This window comes from Talaromyces rugulosus, chromosome VI, assembly GCF_013368755.1.
Source record: "Talaromyces rugulosus chromosome VI, complete sequence".
In the NCBI taxonomy this organism is placed as follows: Eukaryota; Fungi; Ascomycota; class Eurotiomycetes; order Eurotiales; family Trichocomaceae; genus Talaromyces; species Talaromyces rugulosus.
Window position 1 is genome coordinate 299,421 of NC_049566.1, and position 21,996 is coordinate 321,416.

Sequence of the window (21,996 nt, forward strand, 5' to 3'; positions counted from 1 at the left end):
TATTATCAAGGCGTATCAAATGGTCAAAGTTGCTATCTGGGGATATTTAATGGCCAAGGAGCCACCTCCACCTTCTCTGGGGCCTTATCGCACGCCAGTCAATCTTTCCCCGGAATGGACGCCAGAATGGCCAAATCCGGGAAAAATCCTCGAGTCGGCCGCAGCCGAGCTTCGTCCCGCGTCCAGCGTGGGAGAGAGAGAAACAGTACTTTGATTGATGGGTGGGGGAATTATTGTCATTGGATGGTAGAATTATCTTTTGATTAAACATGGCCTAGGCAGATCGTGGCCGCTGGTGAGCTGCTAATAAAAGTTGCCATTTGAAAAATTCCAGTTACGACACGTGATCAGCTTAGCCCTCAGTTTCGCTGTTTTCGACATCAGCAGTCGCATGCTTGACGATACCTGAATCAATTAACTGGTGGAAGAAACACGATGAAAGGTCAGACTACAAGTCGAAAAATGATAATGATAACAATCCTTGGTATCTGTAGATGGATCAGGCATGTTGGTTGTGGGGTGAGCAAACGCTCTTCTCCACGGCGAATGCAACGTCACGGGCAAACGAGTCAGTGGCCATGAACTCGCCGAGCTGCTTGGCAATGGAAGAAAGTCGTTATTCGTTAAACTTGCAGTTGAGCTCGAGAGTGACCGTCTAGGATACATGCAGAAGGCATGAGGCAAGAGAGACCATAATGGCAGGGTTGCGAAGCAATCACCATTCATTCACCATCACTACTTAACGTCTATTCCCTAGCACCACTTCTCTCAACTTCATTCAACCTTATCGAAAAAAATCCATCTCTATCATTCGCGCGGGGTAAAAATTGCTAGCCCCACGTGGGATCCGCTCTTGTCAGGCCGGGTTCCGCCTTCAACAATAATACGTAATAATAGTAATGCAAAACTCCGGATTGCACGCTCATTCAGGCACAATGGGTGAATATATTCCCAGAACGTATGCGCCGACGCCATTTGGCAAGGAAATGCTGCGAGAGCATTTCCTCATCCATCCGAAATACAGGCCACTGAATCACGGTAAGCCGCCAGCACGTTCGTTTTGCCATGTCCGGGAATTGACAGATATCCCACAGGCTCTTTTGGCACCTTTCCCAGGCAGGTCCGCGACGCTCAGCGCGAATTCCAAGAGGAGGCAGAGTTTCGACCGGATGTGTTCTTCGTCAAATCGCACGCGGAACATGTCACCGAGTCCCGACGAGCTATCGCAGAGATCGTAAAAGCGCCAGTAGACGAATGTGTTTTTGTAAAGAATGCATCCACGGGGACCAATACCGTCCTCCGAAATCTAGACTACAAGCCCGGCGATGTGATCGTTTACTTTGCGACGGTGTATAATGCCGTCGAGCAGGCGCTGGCCTCGTTGGTGGAGACCACCCCGGTACAACTACGAAAAGTTGACTACACATTTCCTATCACACATGATGAGATAGTCAAAAGATTCCTGGCCGTTGTCCGGAAAACGAAACAAGTAGAAGGCCTGAATGTACGAGCAGCTATCTTCGACACGATCGTCTCGGTTCCTGGGGCCAGGTTTCCTTTTGAAAGGCTCATCAAAGCCTGCAACGAAGAGTCCGTGCTGAGCATCATCGATGGTGCCCACGGTATCGGTCAAATTTCGTTAAACTTGGGTGAATTGAGCCCGGATTTCTTCGTCACAAATTGCTATAAGTATGATTTAGTCTTTCTCCTCGTTTTGGTACACTTTATTTACGATGAATTTAGATGGTTTTATACCCCCCGAGGCTGCGCTTTACTCTATGTTCCAAAACGCAACCAGCACTTACTACGAACGTCTTATCCCACCTCCCATGGCTATACATTTCCATCTGAGCGTGGTCAGCTGCATGATGGCGGTAAATCCGACTTTGAACTGCTCTTCGAGTTCGTTGGGACAGCAGATGACACCCCATACATGTGCGTGTCCGCAGCAATTAAATTCCGCGAGCAAGTGTGCGGTGGCGACAATGCTATTCAGCACTATATCCAGGATATCGCGCAGAGGGGTGGCGATGTGGTCGCTGGGATTCTTGGAACCAGCATCATGGAGGAGCCTGGTCTGTCAAGCGCGAACCAGAGCGATATCCGCAAGTGTGCAATGGTCAACGTGCGAATGCCGCTGGCCTTTAAAGATGATGTGCTTAACGAGCATGTGCCGAGCCCAAATACATCGCCATATCAGCTCTTTAGCGTGCAGGATGCAGCAAAGATGGTGGCATGGATGGAGAGCAGACTCGTAGAGGAATTTGATACATTTGCCAAGTTTTATCCCCACGGAGGATGGCTGTGGCTGCGACTCAGTGGCCAGATTTATCTTGAGATAGATGACTTTGAATGGATTGGACATATAGTGGTCCAGCTATGCGAGAGAGTCGCCAAGGGAGAGTGGCTTCAAGGTTGATTTTTTACCTCTGGTAATTATTCGTATATAAAGAACGCTTGAATAGTATAGCCACATGGCTACATTTGTCAAATTTTATTGTTCCTAATACAGAGTATAGTAACCTTCACGCAGCTTCTTTGCGACGTGTAAGCAGTTTTCCCACACCCTCCCAAAATCCATGTGTCCCCATACCCTTGACTACCGCGTAGGCCAAAAGCCGATAGACAACAGCTGCAACACCGAGCCACAGAACATTCCACCCCGGATTTGTGTCAAGATTGTACAGCTGCAAAGCTTCCTTTCCTGTTGATATCGGGCATTGTCCACTCGGTAAGCGTTCTGCCTCTGTGCAGGAAAAGGTCTGATGTCGCATCGAATAGGGCGCGAGGTTAGCAACTGCGTACTTGATCGGCGATAAATGATTGAAGCCTTGCAGCACGTTGTTCAGATTGAGCGACATTATTCCGCCCATTATCGTGGATATCGAGAGGATAACAGACGTGACATTAACCGAGAAGCCAACATGGTTGAAAAGCGTGCAAAACATGATTCCCAGAGACTCGCCCGCGTTGATGATGGCGAAACAGTTGAAGGAACAAACAAAAAGCATTAATACGCTACGTTCCATATTGACCGCATACGAGGCAATGACTCCAAAAACGATCGAGGCAAGGATCTCGAACGGGATTTCCAAGACCGTGTATGATAGAATAAAAGTCTCAGCCGAGTAGCAGTTGTCAGCTTCCTCCCGGTAAAATACGTCGCGCTCTGGTGGATAAACAGAGATATTCTGGAGCATGCCGATAAAGTACAACGCTGCGAATTCTTGCACAAAGCCCATTCGAGTCTGAACAGCGGCGTAGTCGTTTTTCATCGGTGCAAAAAAGAGAGCCATGATGATCGCGATGCCGACGATTTGCGATGTGCGTGCCATGATCAGCTCGGGCTGACGGAAGAAATTGATGGCGGAGCGATGAAGGACTAGTGGAAATGTTGTACGAAGAGGGTGCATCTGTCTTTTCAAACTGCCTAGCTCAGCAGGCGTTGCTATGTGCGACGCTTGTCGGCCGATCACTTTCTCGTTGTTTTTCCATGCCTCTATGAGGCGTTGGACCTTTTCACGCGTGATCGCTTCCCGTTCCTCTTGTTGGAGGTCCACGGTGATCAGATCCAGTGCAAAATCTGCTGGGTTTGTCTGTGGTGGACAATGGTATCCAAGTGTGCTGAAATAGGGAATCATCTCTGCTCCGGGGCCGGCATAGACAGGATAGCCTCCACGAGCGAGGAGGAGCAGATTTGCAAGGTGGTGGAAGATATCGGACCTCGACTGGTGGATAGTCATGATCAATGTGCGACCTTCTGCAGCTAGATTATTCAAAACTTCTATGATCGAAGTCGCAGTGAATGCATCCAATCCAGACGTGGGCTCGTCAAGAAGCAAGATTTTCGGGTCTGTCAGGATTTGAATGGCAATTGTTACTCTTCTCTTCTCGCCGCCGCTAATTCCCTTGATCAGCTCACTTCCTATCAAGTTATCGGCGCAGTCTTTGAGACCCATTTTCATGAGTATATCCTCTGCTCTTTGGTTCTTTTCTGCCTTTGACATCCATCGTGGAAGTCGGAGGCCAGCCGCAAACCGCAGACTTTCTCGGACCGTCAGTGAGGGCATGAGGGCGTCGTCATCTTGAGTCACAAAGGACGTTACTGATCGAATGACGCTTTCGCTGGGAATGGCACCGTTATATGACATCGTCCCGCTTAGTTGATACTTGGTCATCATGGATCCGTGAAGCCTCCTTGCCACCGAGTTCAGCAGAGATGTTTTCCCGCTACCAGATGGACCCATAATCACGTTTAGGTGCCCGGCAAGGAACTCAGTACTGATCGGTTGGAGGATTGGGATCCGGCGCGGGGCCTTCCAGACCTCGTCTCGTTTCTTGATTTCAAGAGCATACTTGTCAAGCGATATGGCCACCCGGCGTATTTCCTCCTTTGAGCGGACAACAACACCTTCCTTGCCTGTCTGAGACTCTGCTTCTGATTTTCTTGCCTGTGCAATGCCCATGGCGAACGTGTTGTACTGCAACAAAATGGCTCCCAGCACATAAAACCCAATCACATATGCCGTCAAGATGACGACCGGTCTCCAGATCCAATTCGACGGGAGTCCCAAGCTTTCAATGATGTACTGACCCGTATATTGCTTGCAGGCTGAGTCTAATGGGTCATTTGAGGAAGGACAGTCATAGAATTGGCCATAAGGCGGGCTGTTGACACCAATAAATTCGTTGTAGCAGAAGGCACCGAATGCATAGAAGGTATATGCTGTCCATTTAAGCCACCTGGTGTAAACCGGAATCTGATTTGATTGCACGAAATACCCACATGCAAAGCTTTGCAAGGTAAAGGAGAGGTTGGCAACCAATCCAGCACCTGAAAAACTCCTGGAAATTCCGACCCCGACGGCTGCAAACGACACGGCAATGTACTGGACTAGAATTGCCAAAGCGAGGAAAATGAAGAATGTAGCTGCGTCCGGGCGATAGCCGACCATAAAATAGTATATTATGGTGAAAAGAATAGGAGCTGGAAGATCTTCAAGTAGCACTCGCGCAGCCCGCCGACTGAGCAAGAACCCTGGCACGGTGACGACGCCTTCGTTACGTTCACGGTCAAACAAGCGAATGTCAATTGTCAACCGGAAGGTCTCATACATAAGGACTAAGTATCCGTTCAAACTGCAGGCATTGTATAGACTTCCCTGGCGCGATCGTATCCCTGCTTGGCTTTTGTCTAACTGTAGGAATATCCAGCCGGTAATGACTGCCATTCCAACGGCCTCGAACAGTGTCCCTGCCACACCTAGGGGGTCTCTGGTTGTTGTTTTGAAGGTACGCGAAGTCAGAACACTGAATTCTCGGCTAAAAGGCACTTTCTTCACCATTTGCTCGCTCTCGGCTGCTTGGATAGAAGAAGGGATTGTGGTTGCCTTTTTGTCCTCCGAAACTTCCTTTGTCCTAGTCTTCCAGCTATCACGCAAAAAGTCTACCCGAACTAAAGACGCGCTCTCCAGTTCTGTAGATCGATTATCAATCGCAGCCAAGTCAATGAGGAATTCGGCTGGATTGACAAACTTTGGCATTGCATATCCGAGTTTTTTGAAGTGTGAGAGTGCCGCAGATATAGGTCCACTATATAGAGGAGCTCCTCGTGACAGCAAGATGACTCGGTCGAATAAATTCCAGATTTCAGAACGAGGCGCATGAATTGACACAATTACAGTGCGACCTTTCTGAGCAAGGGCTTTCAGGGTCTTTACAATCTGATAGGCGCTCGTTGCATCAAGTCCTAATTCTAGGTGAGTATTTCCAACGCCGTGCACGCCTTAAAAGAGGAACAACACACCAGTGGTTGGCTCGTCGCAAAATAGCACTGAAGGATTGGCCAACATTTGTACTCCAATACTGGTTCGTCTTTTCTCGCCACCACTGCACCCTTTGTGTGCGCTGCTGCCAACCTGCGTATTGGCACATTCCTTCAGCCCAAGCTCCATGATGACTTGTTCTGCGATACCCCTTCGTTCAGCCTTGGTGATTGGCGGTGGCAGACGCAGGTCAGCGGCATACTGGAGTGTCTCTCGGACTGTAAGAGTCGGAATAAGAACATCCTGTTGCATCACATAACTGCTGCGGATGTGTTCCAGGTTTGTATCATCGTTGAACTTGGTGCTTCCTGCAGTTTTGAGCCGACTAGATTCCATCCTGCCAGCCATGACATTCAGTAGCGACGTCTTTCCAGAGCCACTACTTCCAATGATGGCAGTCAGGCTCCCCGATGGCATGTGGGCATTGACATTTTCTAGTATAGTTTTGTAGGTTGTCCCGTGGCCATGGGTCGATGATGACCTGGACGCCGTCAGGCGCTTCCATATCTGCTTTGGCGGTGTCTGCCAAAGGGGAGCGGTCGTGTCGATTTCGACACCCAAATCTTTGACCTCGACATCTACTGGGCGAACAGCGCGGAAGTCAAAAACCCTTGAAGCAAGTTCCTCTTGTCCTGCTCCTACGGCCGCCACTGCCTCTGGCTCGATGTTATCCTCCAAGCCGTCGACCACTTTCGCTGACTCCATTTGTAACAAGGATATTTTCGGTTGTATTCGTCAGTGGCTCAGGGCATCGCCATACGGTTATTTCCACTGGTTCTGTGCATAATGCCATCCGATTGAATACCAAGCTTATCAAAGAAACGCCAGTTGCCATGTGAACGTTTAAAGGGCTGCATCAGAAAACACTAGCCCATCTATGACAACTCCGGGCTTCGCAAGTCGCGAGTCTACAGCTTGCGAGGTGCTTTGGCGAATGAAAACGAAACTCGTGACGGCTGTTGCCTCGGCTCGACTTAGTGTGCCTTAGTTCTGCAGCTCACTGGGGACTGATTCGCCCCCGGTTACGCCCCAGAATGGCCCGGAAGCTTTCCTCTCCGAGTCACGCCTCGCTTAGCCAGTCTTCATACGAGGTATACGAGGGAGAGGATTGGTAGTATCAGGCGTTGGATCAACTATACAGGCTAGACACTATACATACATATCTTACCGTATTATTTACGTACAAATGATGTATCTCAGAGCTTAAACAAGTCTCGAGAATTTTCCTATGATCAATACTATTATACATCAAGAAACTATAAATAGGAATCAAGAGACCGAAGAACCCCCCTGCATTTAATGTCATTCCCGTACAGTGTAAATTACGGCTTTTCTCCCTCGCCGTTTGAAATAAGGATTCCCGGGCGCGATTTGGGACTGCCCTCCAGAGACGGAAATTGCATGATTATGGCACCGCTGTTATAAAATTCCACCGCAATATCGTAGACTTGGTGCCTATCGCCCGGGTCCACGAGGTTCTCGATCCGGAATTTCTCGCAAAGTGTCTGCTCGGACTTCCACATCGTTTCCATCTCGCCGAGCGTTGCTGGTTGTATGTTGGTATACTGGATATCTGCTTCGCCCAATGCTGCAGCGAGGCGGCATTGATATGACTCTGGATCGCACCAAGACGGCGTCGCTGCTGCAACGTGGCGATTGGCGATGACCCGGCATAGAATTAAGAAAAGTGTTTGAAAGACGCATAAAATCCCGATTATTAGGAGCTGCCACTGAAATGAACCATCTTCGTAGTAAATATTAAGAACACATTGGAGCATTACGGCCGTCGACATAACTGTGCCAACCCTACGTGCTAGCGTTAGCGATATCTCTGTGGCAGTGACGATACATATTAATTATACATACTTGAGCTGCTTGGGGTAACACGCGAAAGCCCACATGAATCGCACCCACAAAGCCGTATGGTCAATCATATTGACTCCGGATCTGCCCCGGTAGCTGATGAGGTAGTCGTCCGGGACCTTTGTTGTCGTGAAACGACCATCCTGGTTGAAACCACGCCGGGCTGCGAGTAGGAGCAGCAGTGGGTTAAGAATGGGTGACTTTGGGTTGGTACTTTCAATATCCGGCGACTTGCTGGCGTCTACCATTTTTAAGTAAGTGTATAGATTCGTCGCGGTTTTAATGATGGTACACCTGGATTTTTTTTCGAAAAACAAGTCAAGAAAATGGTATTATTGGAAAACTTGCGACCAACAGCCGCTGAACGCTACGCTACCAGGCCCAGTTATTTGCCTAGCCGACGGTGATGTCCCATCAACTGATGTATTGTTACTAAAATGTTGTCGACATTGTCTTGAAAAAAAGATGGAGAAAAAAAATAAAGAAAATCATCCCTTAGGTTCAATGTTTGCATGTATTTTCTACACGAAATTTTACCTGAACAATCTCTACATTTCCACATTGAACTAGTGAACTCAATTGATATATATATGCTCCGGGTGATAGGTAGGCCAGGGCAGCTTGAGGTCCGGTGCCAATCTATGTGATCCATGGATGATATGTATTTTCTGAGTTGAGAAAAATGCTAAGAGGGGTCAGTAACATTAACACAGGTTGTAACAAAACCCGCTAGGCCGGATCTCCAGTAGCCACCGATTAACAGAAACACCCAGAACTCCCAATTCATAACAAATTCCTTATCATTTAGTCGTCGATCGGAAATGGCTTTTGTCTTCTTTGTCGTCATTTACGTTTTCGGGTTTATGAAACAAAGAAAGCTACATCCTTTGTTCTTGCAATTTGGGGCATGCGGGGCATCTATGAGAGCGAGAGTAGAAAGCACAGTGTATAAGTAGCAAGTGACTGATCTACTGCGTATGAAATTGACAGCACCACCTGATATATTGCGAAGAGAAATATCCTGGTCTACTGGAGAAATCATACTTTTTTTTCGCCCTAGGGATTCTCCCCCAGTTGATTAGTCTAGTTTCGTCGTTGAGCGACAGCAACACTCGACAGGTCATATTTGCCTTGTGGTGGTATTTAGAGAAAATAAAACCACACAACAACTTGAACCCACCATTAGTCCAGTTTATAACATCTATCCGCAGAAATGGCCTTGTTCCAGGAGATTCAGACACCTGTCGTGAAATACAATCAGCCTCTGGGATTGTATGTTTTCATCCTCTGCTCCATACACTCTAAATAATTTGCTGACCCAACAATGCAGATTCATAAATAATGAGTTTATTAAAGGCATTGACGGCAAAACATTTGAAACAATCAACCCTCATGACCAAAACTTAATTGCAGCTGTTCACGAGGCTACTGAGAAAGATGTCGATTTGGCTGTTCACGCAGCTCGCGCAGCCTTTGAAGGGTGTTGGAGCACAGTCACGCCGAGCGAGCGTGGCAAAATGCTAACAAAACTGGCCGACCTTATGATGCGCGACATCCAGATCCTGGCTGCAAGCATTTCGCTCGATTGTGGCAAGGTTTTCAGCGCAGCCATGCTTGAAATCTCCAGCTCCGCCGACTGCATTCGCTATTACGGCGGATGGGCCGACAAAATAGTTGGCCAGACAATAGACACTGATGCGGCCAGCCTTACGTACACGCGACATGAACCACTGGGTGTTTGCGGCCAAATCATACCATGGAATCTCCCTATTTATCAGGCCGTGTGCAAAGTAGGTCCTGCGGTCGCAACCGGAAATACTGTCGTTCTCAAGTCGTCTGAAATCGCTCCACTCTGTGTTCTGTACATGGCACAGTTGGTCAAAGATGCCGGGTTCCCTCCCGGTGTAATCAATGTTATATCAGGATTCGGTAAAGTAGCAGGAGCAGTCATGGCAGGGCATATGGATATCGACAAAATCTCATTTACGGGGTCACTTGCTACAGGCAGACAGATCCTACGCGATGCTGCAAACAGTAACCTCAAGAAAGTCACTCTTGAACTAGGAGGAAAATCCCCCAATATTATTTTTCCCGATGCCAACCTTGAGCATGTGATGTCCTGGGTTAATCTGGGAGCTTTTTTCAACCAGGGGCAAGTTTGCTGTGCAGGATCTCGGGTTCTTGTTCATGAGGCCATATATGACCGTTTTCTGGACATGCTCAAAAAGTGCACGGAAATCAACAAAATAGGGGACCCCTTTGATCCAAGTACTTTTCAGGGACCCCAAATCTCACAGACACAATTCAATCGGGTTATGGATTATATCGAAGCTGGAAAAAAGGCTGGTGCAACAGTTATCGCTGGTGGAAACCGAGTTGGTTCAGAAGGACTCTACATCCAGCCCACTATTTTTACGGACGTCCATGACGATATGACGATTGTCAAAGATGAGATTTTCGGTCCTGTGTGTACAGTTCACAAGTTCAAGGACGAGAGCGAGGCCATCCGAGTTGCCAATAACACTCATTATGGTATATCCATTTCGTCATTCGTTTCATGTGGAACTGCTCATTAATTTCATTTGGCAGGACTCGCTGCGGCTGTTCACACAAGCAATCTCAACACCGCGATACAAGTATCAAATTCCATCAAAGCTGGGTAGGTTTCTTTATTTTTTGGTAACATTTTAAGAAGAAAAACTACTCTAATGCAAATTTCTCCAGAACCATATGGGTCAATAGCTTCGGCCTTGTGAGTCCTCAGATGCCGTTTGGTGGCTACAAGCAGTCGGGCTTCGGCCGAGAGATGGGCTCATATGCACTAGAGGCCTACACCCAGGTCAAAGTGGTCAAACATTGGCTTGCTGGGCCTATTTTTCCTTAGGAATAATTATCGGTGTATCATGGAAGAAATTGGAATCAAGATGATAGCACAATTTCACTCTTTATGCGATAAGAACCAGCAGTTATTGTTATGTATGGAAACTAGGTCTGAAATGGTATACAAATAGCTTGTTTAGTATGTAAAAGATGATCACACCTGACTATTAATAATGGATCTCATCTCAATTCAATGTCAGTGATTACCGTGAGTTTATACAAGAAACCCCTATATCTGAACAGGCAATTAGTGGGTCTGAGATAAGGCCTGTCTCGTTTCCCCCGTCAAGCAAGATTCCTGGTTTGGCGTCTACTCTAGTTATTCTACACTACCCTGGGTTTCGTTTTAGGGAGACAACCCTCATGAATATGCCGTCGCTTCACGGATTAGGGTAATCTGCTGTGTTTGCTTGATCAACCTTGACAAAGACTCGCCTTCCGAAATGGATCCCAATAGTGGTAGCACGCGTCCTTATCGATCAAAGTTACAAAGGCCGTGCGATAGATGTCGCGCCAGGAAAATAGCATGTATTTTGCCTGACAGTGGTCCTTGCCAGACCTGCTGGAATGCTGGCAAAGCATGTGTGTTTGAAATGCCACCCACGGCACGCAGCCGCTTCCCCGGTAGAAGCAGAAATATTGCGGGACGAGCATCTGTTGATCGTTCTCAGACGTCTCACATGAGTATGCAGATTAGCTATGAAAATGGTTTGCATCGTACCGACTCAGAATACCCTGGGACTCCTGCAACAGAACCGACTTATCAATCGACTGAGCGCAGTAATTCTGAAAAGCAACCACAAGTTCAGCTTGATCATCCCATGTCTACAAGTTTTGATGACCATCATACCCATGATGCAAGGATATTGTCACCATTTAACGGGGTTAAAGAGGCCGCAGTTGTGCAGCACGTTAGATCGCTTGATCAATTGGCCTCTTCCACTGCTCAACTCTTTGGCACCTCGGCCGAGTCTGATCCGTGGCTGCTTCGTCATTGCAAGTATGACGAGAATGGCATTCGCAGTTTCCATCGTATCGATTTTCGCAACGTGGGGGGAGTGCCAGTAGAAGGTCTAGTTCCAGTGCATTTTCTTCTAACTGAGGATTCCTTGTTGAAATCAGCGAAGGATGCCACTGCATCCTGCCCTGGAAAGGGCTCACAGGAAAAAAGACAGGAGCTAGATGCCTTAATTCCACCAGGGTATGGGTGGCGACTAATCCTCTTGTAAGTGCTGTATCCCGTTTATTTATGCATTGTACTTGGATCTAATCGGCAGCTGAAGGTTTATGCGGTTCGTTTTCCCATCCATGCCGGTAATCTCAAGGTCTCAGCTGTGCAGCATCTGGAATAAATCCTTGCAGAGTATTTCACCCCACTTCCTCGCGGCCGTGTATGCGTCCGCACTCCCATTCAAGGTTCATGATCCGGAATTGGTTGTTTTCGGGGCGTATGATGAGTCTTTGTGTGACCGACTTTGGCGAATGGTATATGAGCTCATTCTGGAGGAAATCCATACCCCTCACTTATCCGTCCTTCAAGCATGCTTATTATATCTGCAACAACTCCCGACAGGAAGTCAAAGTGCCTTGGCAGACAGCCCGTTTCACTGGTCATTTCTCGGGAGCACGGTGGCTTTGGCGGCCTCGCTCGGTCTTCATCTCGAGCCTCGCCCGTGGGGAATTCCAGATTGGGAGAAACGCCTTCGAAGACGATTATGGTGGGCGGTTTATCTAGAGGACAAGTGGCGTAGTTTACTTGTTGGACGCCCGCCATTCATTCGTCGAGAAGAATGGGACGTGAAAGACTTGGATGATATTGATTTTATCGTGGATCATCCAGAGAACATGGGAATTGAGCATCCTGAAGCCTGTTTTCAAAAAGACGCTGAAGATGGAGCAATTTTCAAATCCTTCGCGAAATTGGCGCAGGTAGTGGACAATATTCACAACACCTTTTAGTAAGTTGGACATTCACCGGAATCTATTTCCGTTATTCATGCTTCTGACAACCTCCTAGCACTCTTAGAGGGTCTCAAATAATGTCTGAAGACTTTTGGGCCTCCATCAATGCTGCACGACCCATTCGTGAAGAGCTTCAGACGTGGTACATGTCTCTACCAGAATCTCTGCGGATCAGGCCCCGAGAAGAAGCAACATACGGTGCAAGAGAGAGAGGAGCGATCGGCTCACTTCACTTTGCGTACTTGACACTTGAGTTATTTGTATATCGCGCGATTCTACGGCCCCTTGCCCGATCGCCTCCGCCACCCCCAATCATCGCCGACGACAATAGCTCACAGGACATAGTGTGGCTTCTTGAGGACCTGGGCTATGATGGCCATGGGCTTGACCAGCTCCCTGCCGTGGATGTTTCAAAGTTTGGCGACGCAGCTGAAGCGACGTTGAACGCGGCCGAGAAATGCGCAGGGATCATTGTCAACTTTGTAGGTGCACTAGCACCCAATGACTTTGATACGTTTTGGTATCCATGTGAGTGTTGTTTCCCAACTTCTTTGATAACAAAAGACTTGATATTTAACCGCTGATACCAGGGACCCGGATTTGCTTCTCGACCATATCTAATTTTATCTTTCTTCTCCTCGTTCAGGCCCCGACAGTGCAGCATGCCTCGCAGACGAAGCACCTACTCGATATATGGTCCCAGAATCTGTGTTTCCAGTATAGGAATCACGAATCTCTTTTGGCCTTTGGCCTGGTACGACTGCGTACATTGCTGAGTGGAGGATTGGGGCGTAACTTTGTGCTGTCTTCGCACGTTGCGGACATTTTAAGCATGAATATGGACAGGGAAGACCTATAAGAAAGAAGCATATATACCATATTATTTACATATAATGGATTTCATGCGTATCATTATCTAATAGTTTATAATTGCACAAACTCCAGCTTAAAAGTTTTCCACTGACCATGGAACCGGATTGGGAGCGGTAAAACAGCTACGGTCTCTTTTGATAAATTGACCATAACCCTTTTGTCCCACAATACCGCCATGATCTCGGTCCCATACAACTTGACCTCTAATTAATGTATACCGTGGCCATTGTGAGACCGTCTTGCCCTCGAACGGCGTGTAGTCGACGTTGTGGTGGAGGTTGGAATTGCTGATTGGAAACGGATCTATAGCAGTAGGTGGGTACCAAATGACCAAATCGGCATCGGAAATTCCTGGGATAAGGGCTCCCTTTTGTGGATAAAGGCCGTAGAGCTTTGCTGGATTGGAGCTGGTGAGCTCAACGAACTTTTGAGGAGTTAGACGGTTGGCGCTCATGGTAAGCGCCAGCCGAGTCTCGACACCAGGACAGCCATTGGGGATATATTTAAAGTGGCCATTGGGGTGTTCAGGTGTGATTGCGGCTTTCTTGCCCATCTCGGCATTGTCATAGATGAACGGGCAATGGTCAGAAGAAAGAATGGTAAAGGTGCCGTTTTGGAGGCCGGTCCAGATGCCTTCATGGTCAACGGAGCCCTCGCGCGGGGGAGGCGAGCATACACATTTTGCTCCTTCAAACCCGGGCTTGTCGAGGTCTTCCCGGGTGAGGAATAGGTACTGGGGACATGTCTCGGCGTAGACCGGTAGACCCTTTGTTTGCGCTCGGCGGATGACCTCGGCTGCCGCTGGAGACGATACATGAACGATTAAGATAGGTGCATCGATTAGCTCGCCCAGCGCAATGGCTCGATTAGTTGCCTCGGACTCTAGGATCTGGGGCCTGGAAGTGGCGTGGTACTTGGGAGCCAGCAGGTGGCGATCCTCCAACTGCTTGGTCATCCAGTCCAGGACATCGCCGTTTTCTGCATGGATCATGGTGGTAATTCCTGTTGCGCGCGCTTTCAGAAGCACGTCTAGAATCTGATTGTCGCGGAGTTGGAGGGCCTCGTATGTCATGTAGATCTTGACGGATGAAACGCCTCGCTCGCGGAGTAGAGTAAATTCATCCAGGGCCTGGGCTGTCGGGTTCGAAATGAGCAGGTGGAAGGAATAGTCGCAGTAGGCCTGGTCGGCTGCTTTGCCACTTGTTTCGTCCAGGGCATCAAGCAGAGAGGCTTGGGACTTGTCCTGCGGTGCGAAACTAACAATTGTTGTCGTTCCTCCTGCGACTGCAGACCTGGTCCCTGGGAGCAACAAGACGTCAGCTAAGCCCACTTCGACCTCGTTGAACTGGTCCTAACCTGTTGTGTAATCATCTGCAGTCCTCCCTTTGCCAAACAGCGGGGGCTCCGCAAGATGAACATGAGCGTCAATGCCTCCGGGCTGCTCGAGTCAGCCTGATGCGTGGAAGTGAATATTACAGCGACATACCATCACGTATGCACCCTCTGCATCAATCACGCGCGTTGCAGGCGTGTTTTCCAGATGGCCCTTTGGTGCGAGGAGCATTATTTTCCCATCTTTAATAGCCAGGTCGTAGCAGGCAATGTCTGCTGCCGTCACAACAGTGCCGTTCAGCACGATACAGTCGTAGTAGGGCTTTTCGTCGGCGGTCATCTTTGCGAATTTTCGGATTTGATCACAAAGGAAAATCAGAAGCAGGTGGAAAGACCTTTAATAACAAAAACATCATCCCCCATGTTAATCCGGTCTAACTGCATCGTACTAGCCTTTTTTTTTTGGTCTTATTGCAGGCTTTTTCCCCGCGCGGCGAACCGCTTTACAGGCAGGGGCTGATAAGGCGCGGGCGACTTGGCCGGCGGACGGCGGCCAACTCTGATAAGTGATAAGAGATACGTTTGGAATTAAAAAGTAACAATAGTAATAATAATCAGATGTATGCTGGCAATTAAGCACTTGATGCGGAAGACAATAGACGGCCCCAGCCCTTGATCGTGGTGCTGTCAACGCCGCAATGGCGCAGCATGTCCCAGATCACCGTGACCACGGTGTCCAGCACCACGATGTCGTACTTGTCCTCCCAGTAGGATGCCCGCTGCGCCGCATACAAGTTGGTGCAGAACGTCGAGATTGCCTTGACATCCCTAGCGGCTACGCTGGCCACCATCTCGTCCAGCAGCGACTCGGTGACTTCGGCGAAAGCCGAGTTTTTGGACAGCCCTAGATGTTTCTCCTTGCTGCAGTCAACGCCAATGGCCGCGTACGTCTTGATGATCGCGCTCTGCACATCGTCTGTGTACGGTGTCACCAACCCGAGCTCCTTGATGCCGAGACCGCGGGCTGCGCGGTTCAAGGCCAGCACTGAGGTGGTCGCTGGAATGCCTGTGGCCGCCGTGATGGCTTCACACAGCATTTCGTCTGCCTGGAAGCCTAGCCAGCCGGACGAGGTCCCGCTCCATCCGATCATGTTGACGTTGGCATCAGCCAGGAGCGTCGCCGCCTCGACGATTTTCTCGGTCTGAAACTGGCCCAGTCCATCGTCGTCTAGGCTGATCTTGACTACCGTAAAGCGCGAGAAGTGGACGGACACGTTGGGCAATTGCGAAATGATTGCTTGTGTCAGCGGCTCCAAGCTGGTGTTGGACGACGGCGTGAGGATTCCGAGGCGAATTCGTTCGGCCATTTCGAAGGGGCTACTTCTGCTTGGCACTCAAATGGATTCGGAACAAAGGTCACAGCAAAGAAGAAGAAGAATGGTTGGGAAAAGAGTCCTTTAAAAGCACTGGCGTCCGATGACGGAGAGGCTTCAATCTACCTGGACAAAATGCCGGGCGCATTTTCATTATAGCAGAAAATGCATAATAGTAAATTTGCCAGCCACAGTATGCCACAGCTTGTTGGCATTGATTGACCCATGAAAGTAAATGGATGGAAATGAAATAAAACGCTTATCGGCCTACAGCGTTTTATCGCCCGTCGATAGAGTTGGCCGTTATCTTGACCCGCACAACGCCGGCTCTTAGGGCTAGCAATCACCCAGGATCGTAGAGGAGGCAAACACCATATCAGTCTCGACTTGATAAGCATCATGTATAAACGGGTGCTGTGCGACCTGTGGCCTCTGCCACTTGGGTGAGCCGCCAGCCATAATAAGAATAACAATAATGAAGCTACCAAGGTCAACTGGGCTCCTGCGCCAGAAACAACGCCTCCTCGACTCCCTCAAAGTTCGAAACGACCCTGGCAATGGCCAGTACGAGTCGGGGCAGTTTGGGCGATGGTCCAACAAGGATCTAGATCCCTCACCACCGCAGCAGAGAACGTGGTCGGCGTGGTCATTCTTCGCCTTTCAGTTCAGCATCGCGTTTTCGCCCACGACTTACAATGCCGGTGCGAGTCTGTATGCAATCGGCTTGAACTGGTGGATCATTTTTATAGCGTCAAGTAATATCATATTTCTTGTGCTGCTAGATGCCTAGTTTGCTAAATATGACGCAGTTGTTGTGTCAATCCTGATAGCCATTCTATTATTTTTGAATGCACGAGGCCCGGCACGGTATGAATTGGCACAGGAATCGGAGAATGCTGTTTCTGATGATTGCTTTACAGGTACCACGTTGGATATCCGACTTTTGTTCGTCTATGCGCCGGCATGTATGGATCGCTTTTGTTTATTTTTATCCGCGGTGTAAGTTACATGTATCACCGTGACATCTCCAGTTTCCTGAAGTATGCAAAGTGAAGCCACGATCCTAATAGTCATTGCATCAATAGGTCGTCGCTATATTATACATGGCAATCCAAACATATTACGCTAGTCAATTTGTGGCTGTCATGCTGCGTTGTGTGTTTGGACACCAATGGACAGATATACCTAATCGTATGTCTGAATTCTGTTTGTCCTGACTATAAACTATACTCATGCCATGCCTTTACAGATCTTCCAAAGAGCGCTGCCATTACATCATCAAATCTGTTGGCATTTGGAATATTGTGGATCATCCAGTTTCCTTTTGCCTTTGTACACCCCAGCAAAATGGCTGTCGTTTTTCAAATCAAGTCCGTGATTGCTCCTATCGGACTGATCGCTACTATGATCTGGGCTCTTGTGAGATATAGCTCGAAATTTATATTGAAACTGGCATGTTGTTCTTACTTTTTCTATAGGTGTCAAGTCACGGTGCAGACTTTGAAGGCCTAAGCTCACAAACAGTGTCCGGTGCAGCTCTGGGCTGGTCATTTATGCACGCTATAAACGCAATCGTCTCAAACGTGATTCCTCCGCTAGTCAACATTTCCGACTTGGCGCGTTATGTCAAACGTCCTAGAGATACTCTTCCTATGCCCATTGGATTGGTCGTTAGCAAGCCGCTGGTTGTGTTTCTTGGTATGGTTATCACCGCTGCAGGGTACAAGCAGTTTGGTCAAGTATGCGTCTTTTCCTCTTAATATTCTTTGCTCCGTTGCTAAATCTTGACTAGGCGTATTGGAATCTCTGGGATTTTTATTCGAGTGTTCTTGATGATTATTGGAGTCCCGGGGCGCGAACACTTGTCTTTCTCGCTGCCGGAATACAAGTAAACACCCTATTATCATTGCATTATATGGGCTCGTCTAACTCTGTAAAACTAGGCATTTGCCACATTCGTCACGAACTTCACCAGTAATTCGATCCCCGTCGGCTGCGACCTCACTGGCCTGTTCCCCCAATACTTCACCATCGTCCGAGGCCAGGTTCTGTGCTTCATTCTTGCTTGGGTGTGTGGTAAGTTTGCATCTCTCACCGACAAGAATTGAATGGTATTGCATCTCTGACAGCCAGCTAGTCCCATGGAAGCTCACCTACTCGGCGTCTTCGTTCCTTACTTTTCTCGGGTCCTATCTCTGCTTTATCTGTCCGATTGTTGCGTGTATGATGTGAGTGGTTTTCAAATAGCAAACGCCTTTCCAGAAGCCAACTAACGATTCCATTACAGAGTCGACTACTGGGTTATTCGAAAAGGCAATGTTCACGTACCGTCTTTATACAAAACACAGCCAGGGTCCATATACTACTACACTGCAGGCTTTAATATTCGCGCCTTTGTCGCCTGGGTTGTTGCAATTGCCCTTGTCATTCCCGGTGTTTCGGGTAGTTTACACCCGGGGTCCATCGGCACGGCCGCTGTGAGGATGTATAACATGGGTTTCCTGCTTTCGACGGTCGTCGCAGGCTTGGTCTATTATCTCGGCTGTCGCATCTGGCCTGTGCCAATTTATCCGAGCAACGTACAGCCAAAGGACGAGTCTTGGGAGGCGATGCGCTATACGGAGGGCTTCTTTGCCGAAGATGAAGTCATACCAGAATATTTGCGTGACAAAGTGCTTGATGGGCAGTTGATCCATGTTCATGCAGACAAGGAAGAGGTTCTGTCGGCCCCTGGGGATGGGAAGTTGAGCATATAAAGGGCCTAGTTCAATGTTGGTTGTTTACGGCGATTACAAAGACTGCAAGACGTGTAGACTTGTGGACATTGCTTGTTGAACAATGTCAACCAGTTTATTTAGTAAGTTGGTTGAAAACTTCAATGTAGAATCCACGTTTTGAGAAACAATAGCCTTTGTAGAAAAAATGTAGGCGAATATTTTTGTTCCATTGAATTTATCAATAAGTTGGTGTTAATCCAGTGACCAGAAAGTTTTTATTTCATTCTAACGATAGTTTGGGTGACAACCCCCCCGTTTCTCGTATAGATAGACTCCAACTAAACATTCCAACATGCCTTAGCTACATTAGCTACATTAGTGGGTGCGATGGAGGGGCATTTGTTCCATAAAAAGAGTGTCCGTACCCCGTACAGAATATAGATGAATATGGGCCTTGCATAAAATAATTCATATCACGTACTCAACACCGCTCTTGTATTCTCGGATAGATTTCAAGTCTTATCAATTAGTAAAGTTTGTGAAGACCCACCATGTCAACCATGAATTCGTTTATTATTTATAGGATCTTCAGGAGGGAAGGATCGAGATGTCGCACTAAGCACTGTCTACCAGATGCGAGGCCACTAACAATTTATGAAAGCAGTTGACAGCTGGTTTGTTCCACAAATCTAAGCCTAGCTCGTAAGACTTCAACGACAACGTCATGACCTTGTTGAACCAATCACCGTTGCTACCTAAGTTTAGAAGCGAAAATTCGGAAATACGAATCAGCGGTTTATTAAATTTTGTCAGCGCTACAGCCATGGTAGCTTCGACAAAAAAGGCTTGTAGGGTTAAAATGTCCGGAATACTAACTAGATCAATTCAACCTAGAGTCGATCGAATCCTCCGGCGTCGGAAAACGGAAGCGAAGTAGGAACCGAGCAGTCAGCAACGGTTATTTCAACCAATTTGCTCGTTCCAGCGAGGTTGCGCTATGATTGCAGATCCGGCCGCTCAGTAATCCACCTGATGTAAGGCTGGCTGTAAGCATTCCAACGGTCTTCTCTGCTACCCGGCGAACTCGGCACGAAATGAAATATTGCTTGCTTAGGACTAGTGTACGAAAAGCCCCAACCAGTAGGCTGCTTTGAAGGAGATATTCTTAGAAGCATGGCCTGGGTAGATACTTGGACTCGATCTCGCTAGTGTTTGTGATCCACTCAGTCCCGTTTTGACCTAGAGTACGAGGGCCAAAAGTCTCTCACCAGAGTCACGAACAACCAGTTGCACTCACGGCCGTTTCTCTTTATTAATGTAATCAGTCTACAAGGCCCCGGGAGGTCTCGAATCTTTGTACCCAGTATGGAAGATTACAGTAATATATCTTTTGTCTGCCATCACTAGCTTATTCTCCTTCGGACTTGGCGGAATCTAACTTTCTCCAGTGTCCACCTCCGGCAGGTGAAGAACGAAGCTGAGCCGCGCATTCACAGTTCGGTTTTGGTTGTTGGATCCAGTTGCTTCGTATAAAGCCCTCCCAAGGAGAATGTACACGTAGTGCTTTTACCCTAGCTAGTTCGCCCTTTTCTCTCGTACTCCGTAGAAGGGTTGGCTTAAAGGGACCAGCAAGTCTTTTTTAAGCGACGAAATAGGGCTCGGAACAACAACCGAGACGTCTTCGTACTCAATAGGGTAATCCGTGCCCATCACAGCACTGGCGCAATCAGTGATTAGTGGTCCCAGGTGGAGCAGCACCCAGCAGCGCGCATCAAGATATTTCCCTTTCAGGCAGTAGCCTCGAGCTAGGTTTATTATTGATGCCTGTCGCGTTTATTTCCCGCTGCAGGATGGCGCATCAGTGCTGTAGCACGGCAGATCAGGCCAAAGCTCTCGTATATGTCTCTCTGACTCGTACTAGGGTCAAAGAGTTTTCGATTGTTCATACTTGCCCGGGTTAATGCTCTTTATTCCAGAATCTAGCTTGACTTTATTTGTATCTGCGGGGTGCCATCACGTATAAAGAGGCCCCATCGCTCCTGCGCTTTTTCGGGAGTTATTATCGTTTAAACAGCGTCCACTCCCTACTTTTACATGGTTTTTTTCCCTTTCGTTAATTAAGCTACTATTTACCCCTTAACATGCTTCAGTCCCACGATTCACCCGATCTTGGTTTGAGTCGATCGCCGAAAGAAGAACACTCGACACGAAATAAAGACCACAAGCCAAATCCAAAAGCCATTGTCATGCGACGAACCGCGCCCATAAGACTGCGCAATGCAAGTTCTATATCCTCAACATTCCCCTACAGACCCTCTGGCGCCTCAACTAGCAAGAGGAAGCGCGCTCGAACCGCTGCTAGTACAACCCTATCCAAAAGAAAATCAGACACCGCTGCTCCTCCGAATGCCCAGTGCGGCGTGAGAATAGGGGACATCGTTGGCCTAGCGCAACCTGATGGCATCACGCAGCAATTCGCCAAGGTCTCAGAACTATGTCCTTTTCACAACGAGCAATTTGCTGTTGTCTGCGTCTGGCTCTATACACGAGACGAGATCGCCCAAGATTTGATTCGACATGACCATAGCCTCACCTCCACCTCCAGTAATGAAACATCCTGGCAACACCTGAACGAGCGGTGGTCATTGAAACAGGAGCGGTACGATGGAGACGAATACATGCTGAGTACAAAGCGGACAATTGCGCTATGGGACGCCACCACAATTAAGCGTGCACCCGACGCCGTGGCCACGAATATATGCCAGAATTTAATATATAATATCGATCCCTCCGGGCGGAAGATTTGTGACGTAAATGATCCCGTGTGGCGATGGATGAAGAAAATACTTACGTTGAGGCCGGCGGGGCATACAATGTCGGTCCTGCGTTCATGACGTTGTCCAATACCAGGGCGGTGACAACGTAAAGTTTTTCATCTTTTTACCATTTTTCGAAGGGGGTTTTGTTTCAGTTCATAGCGGGATTTTGATTTATGAATGATATCTTACGCAATGTGGCGATCGGTGTTCTTTGCTTGGGGTTGCATCTTTCACATATATCTCCACAGGTTGTCCTATATTTTTCAGTTTTTCATTTGGGACAAGAGGTCTATAAGCTTCCAAAGTCGGTCATATATTTTACAACCTACATGTACATCTAATTTGAGGTAAT

At 48.1% G+C, this 21,996-nt stretch overlaps 7 protein-coding genes across 7 annotated transcripts; 4 read left to right on the plus strand and 3 right to left on the minus strand.

Moving 5' to 3' along the window:
* Positions 1 to 935: 935 nt before the first annotated feature.
* TRUGW13939_10444 (uncharacterized protein) lies at positions 936 to 2,419 on the plus strand (the record flags this gene model as incomplete). Its single annotated transcript, XM_035493556.1, has 3 exons — positions 936 to 1,038; positions 1,095 to 1,689; positions 1,744 to 2,419. 3 exons carry the CDS (start codon positions 936 to 938, stop codon positions 2,417 to 2,419), a joined length of 1,374 nt encoding a protein of 457 aa, XP_035349449.1.
* Positions 2,420 to 2,525: 106 nt separating this feature from the next.
* On the minus strand, positions 2,526 to 6,530 carry TRUGW13939_10445 (uncharacterized protein; the record flags this gene model as incomplete). Its single annotated transcript, XM_035493557.1, has 2 exons — positions 2,526 to 5,749; positions 5,807 to 6,530. The coding sequence occupies 2 exons, from the start codon at positions 6,528 to 6,530 to the stop codon at positions 2,526 to 2,528; spliced, it is 3,948 nt and encodes a 1,315-aa protein (XP_035349450.1).
* A 617-nt stretch (positions 6,531 to 7,147) lies between these two features.
* Positions 7,148 to 7,936, minus strand: TRUGW13939_10446 (uncharacterized protein; the record flags this gene model as incomplete). Its single annotated transcript, XM_035493558.1, has 2 exons — positions 7,148 to 7,631; positions 7,692 to 7,936. The coding sequence occupies 2 exons, from the start codon at positions 7,934 to 7,936 to the stop codon at positions 7,148 to 7,150; spliced, it is 729 nt and encodes a 242-aa protein (XP_035349451.1).
* A 965-nt stretch (positions 7,937 to 8,901) lies between these two features.
* Positions 8,902 to 13,389, plus strand: TRUGW13939_10447 (uncharacterized protein; the record flags this gene model as incomplete). The annotated part of the gene is made up of 8 exons (XM_035493559.1): positions 8,902 to 8,960; positions 9,019 to 10,220; positions 10,278 to 10,347; positions 10,413 to 10,527; positions 11,126 to 11,793; positions 11,852 to 12,526; positions 12,586 to 13,058; positions 13,121 to 13,389. 8 exons carry the CDS (start codon positions 8,902 to 8,904, stop codon positions 13,387 to 13,389), a joined length of 3,531 nt encoding a protein of 1,176 aa, XP_035349452.1.
* An 87-nt stretch (positions 13,390 to 13,476) lies between these two features.
* Positions 13,477 to 16,102, minus strand: TRUGW13939_10448 (uncharacterized protein; the record flags this gene model as incomplete). Its single annotated transcript, XM_035493560.1, has 5 exons — positions 13,477 to 14,702; positions 14,760 to 14,841; positions 14,890 to 15,130; positions 15,243 to 15,294; positions 15,376 to 16,102. 5 exons carry the CDS (start codon positions 16,100 to 16,102, stop codon positions 13,477 to 13,479), a joined length of 2,328 nt encoding a protein of 775 aa, XP_035349453.1.
* A 481-nt stretch (positions 16,103 to 16,583) lies between these two features.
* Positions 16,584 to 18,864, plus strand: TRUGW13939_10449 (uncharacterized protein; the record flags this gene model as incomplete). Its single annotated transcript, XM_035493561.1, has 10 exons — positions 16,584 to 16,863; positions 16,918 to 16,975; positions 17,029 to 17,107; positions 17,194 to 17,299; positions 17,358 to 17,527; positions 17,587 to 17,847; positions 17,901 to 17,996; positions 18,052 to 18,184; positions 18,246 to 18,336; positions 18,396 to 18,864. The coding sequence occupies 10 exons, from the start codon at positions 16,584 to 16,586 to the stop codon at positions 18,862 to 18,864; spliced, it is 1,743 nt and encodes a 580-aa protein (XP_035349454.1).
* A 2,102-nt stretch (positions 18,865 to 20,966) lies between these two features.
* On the plus strand, positions 20,967 to 21,719 carry TRUGW13939_10450 (uncharacterized protein; the record flags this gene model as incomplete). Its single annotated transcript, XM_035493562.1, has 1 exon — positions 20,967 to 21,719. The coding sequence occupies one exon, from the start codon at positions 20,967 to 20,969 to the stop codon at positions 21,717 to 21,719; it is 753 nt and encodes a 250-aa protein (XP_035349455.1).
* Between the last annotated feature and the right edge of the window lie 277 nt (positions 21,720 to 21,996).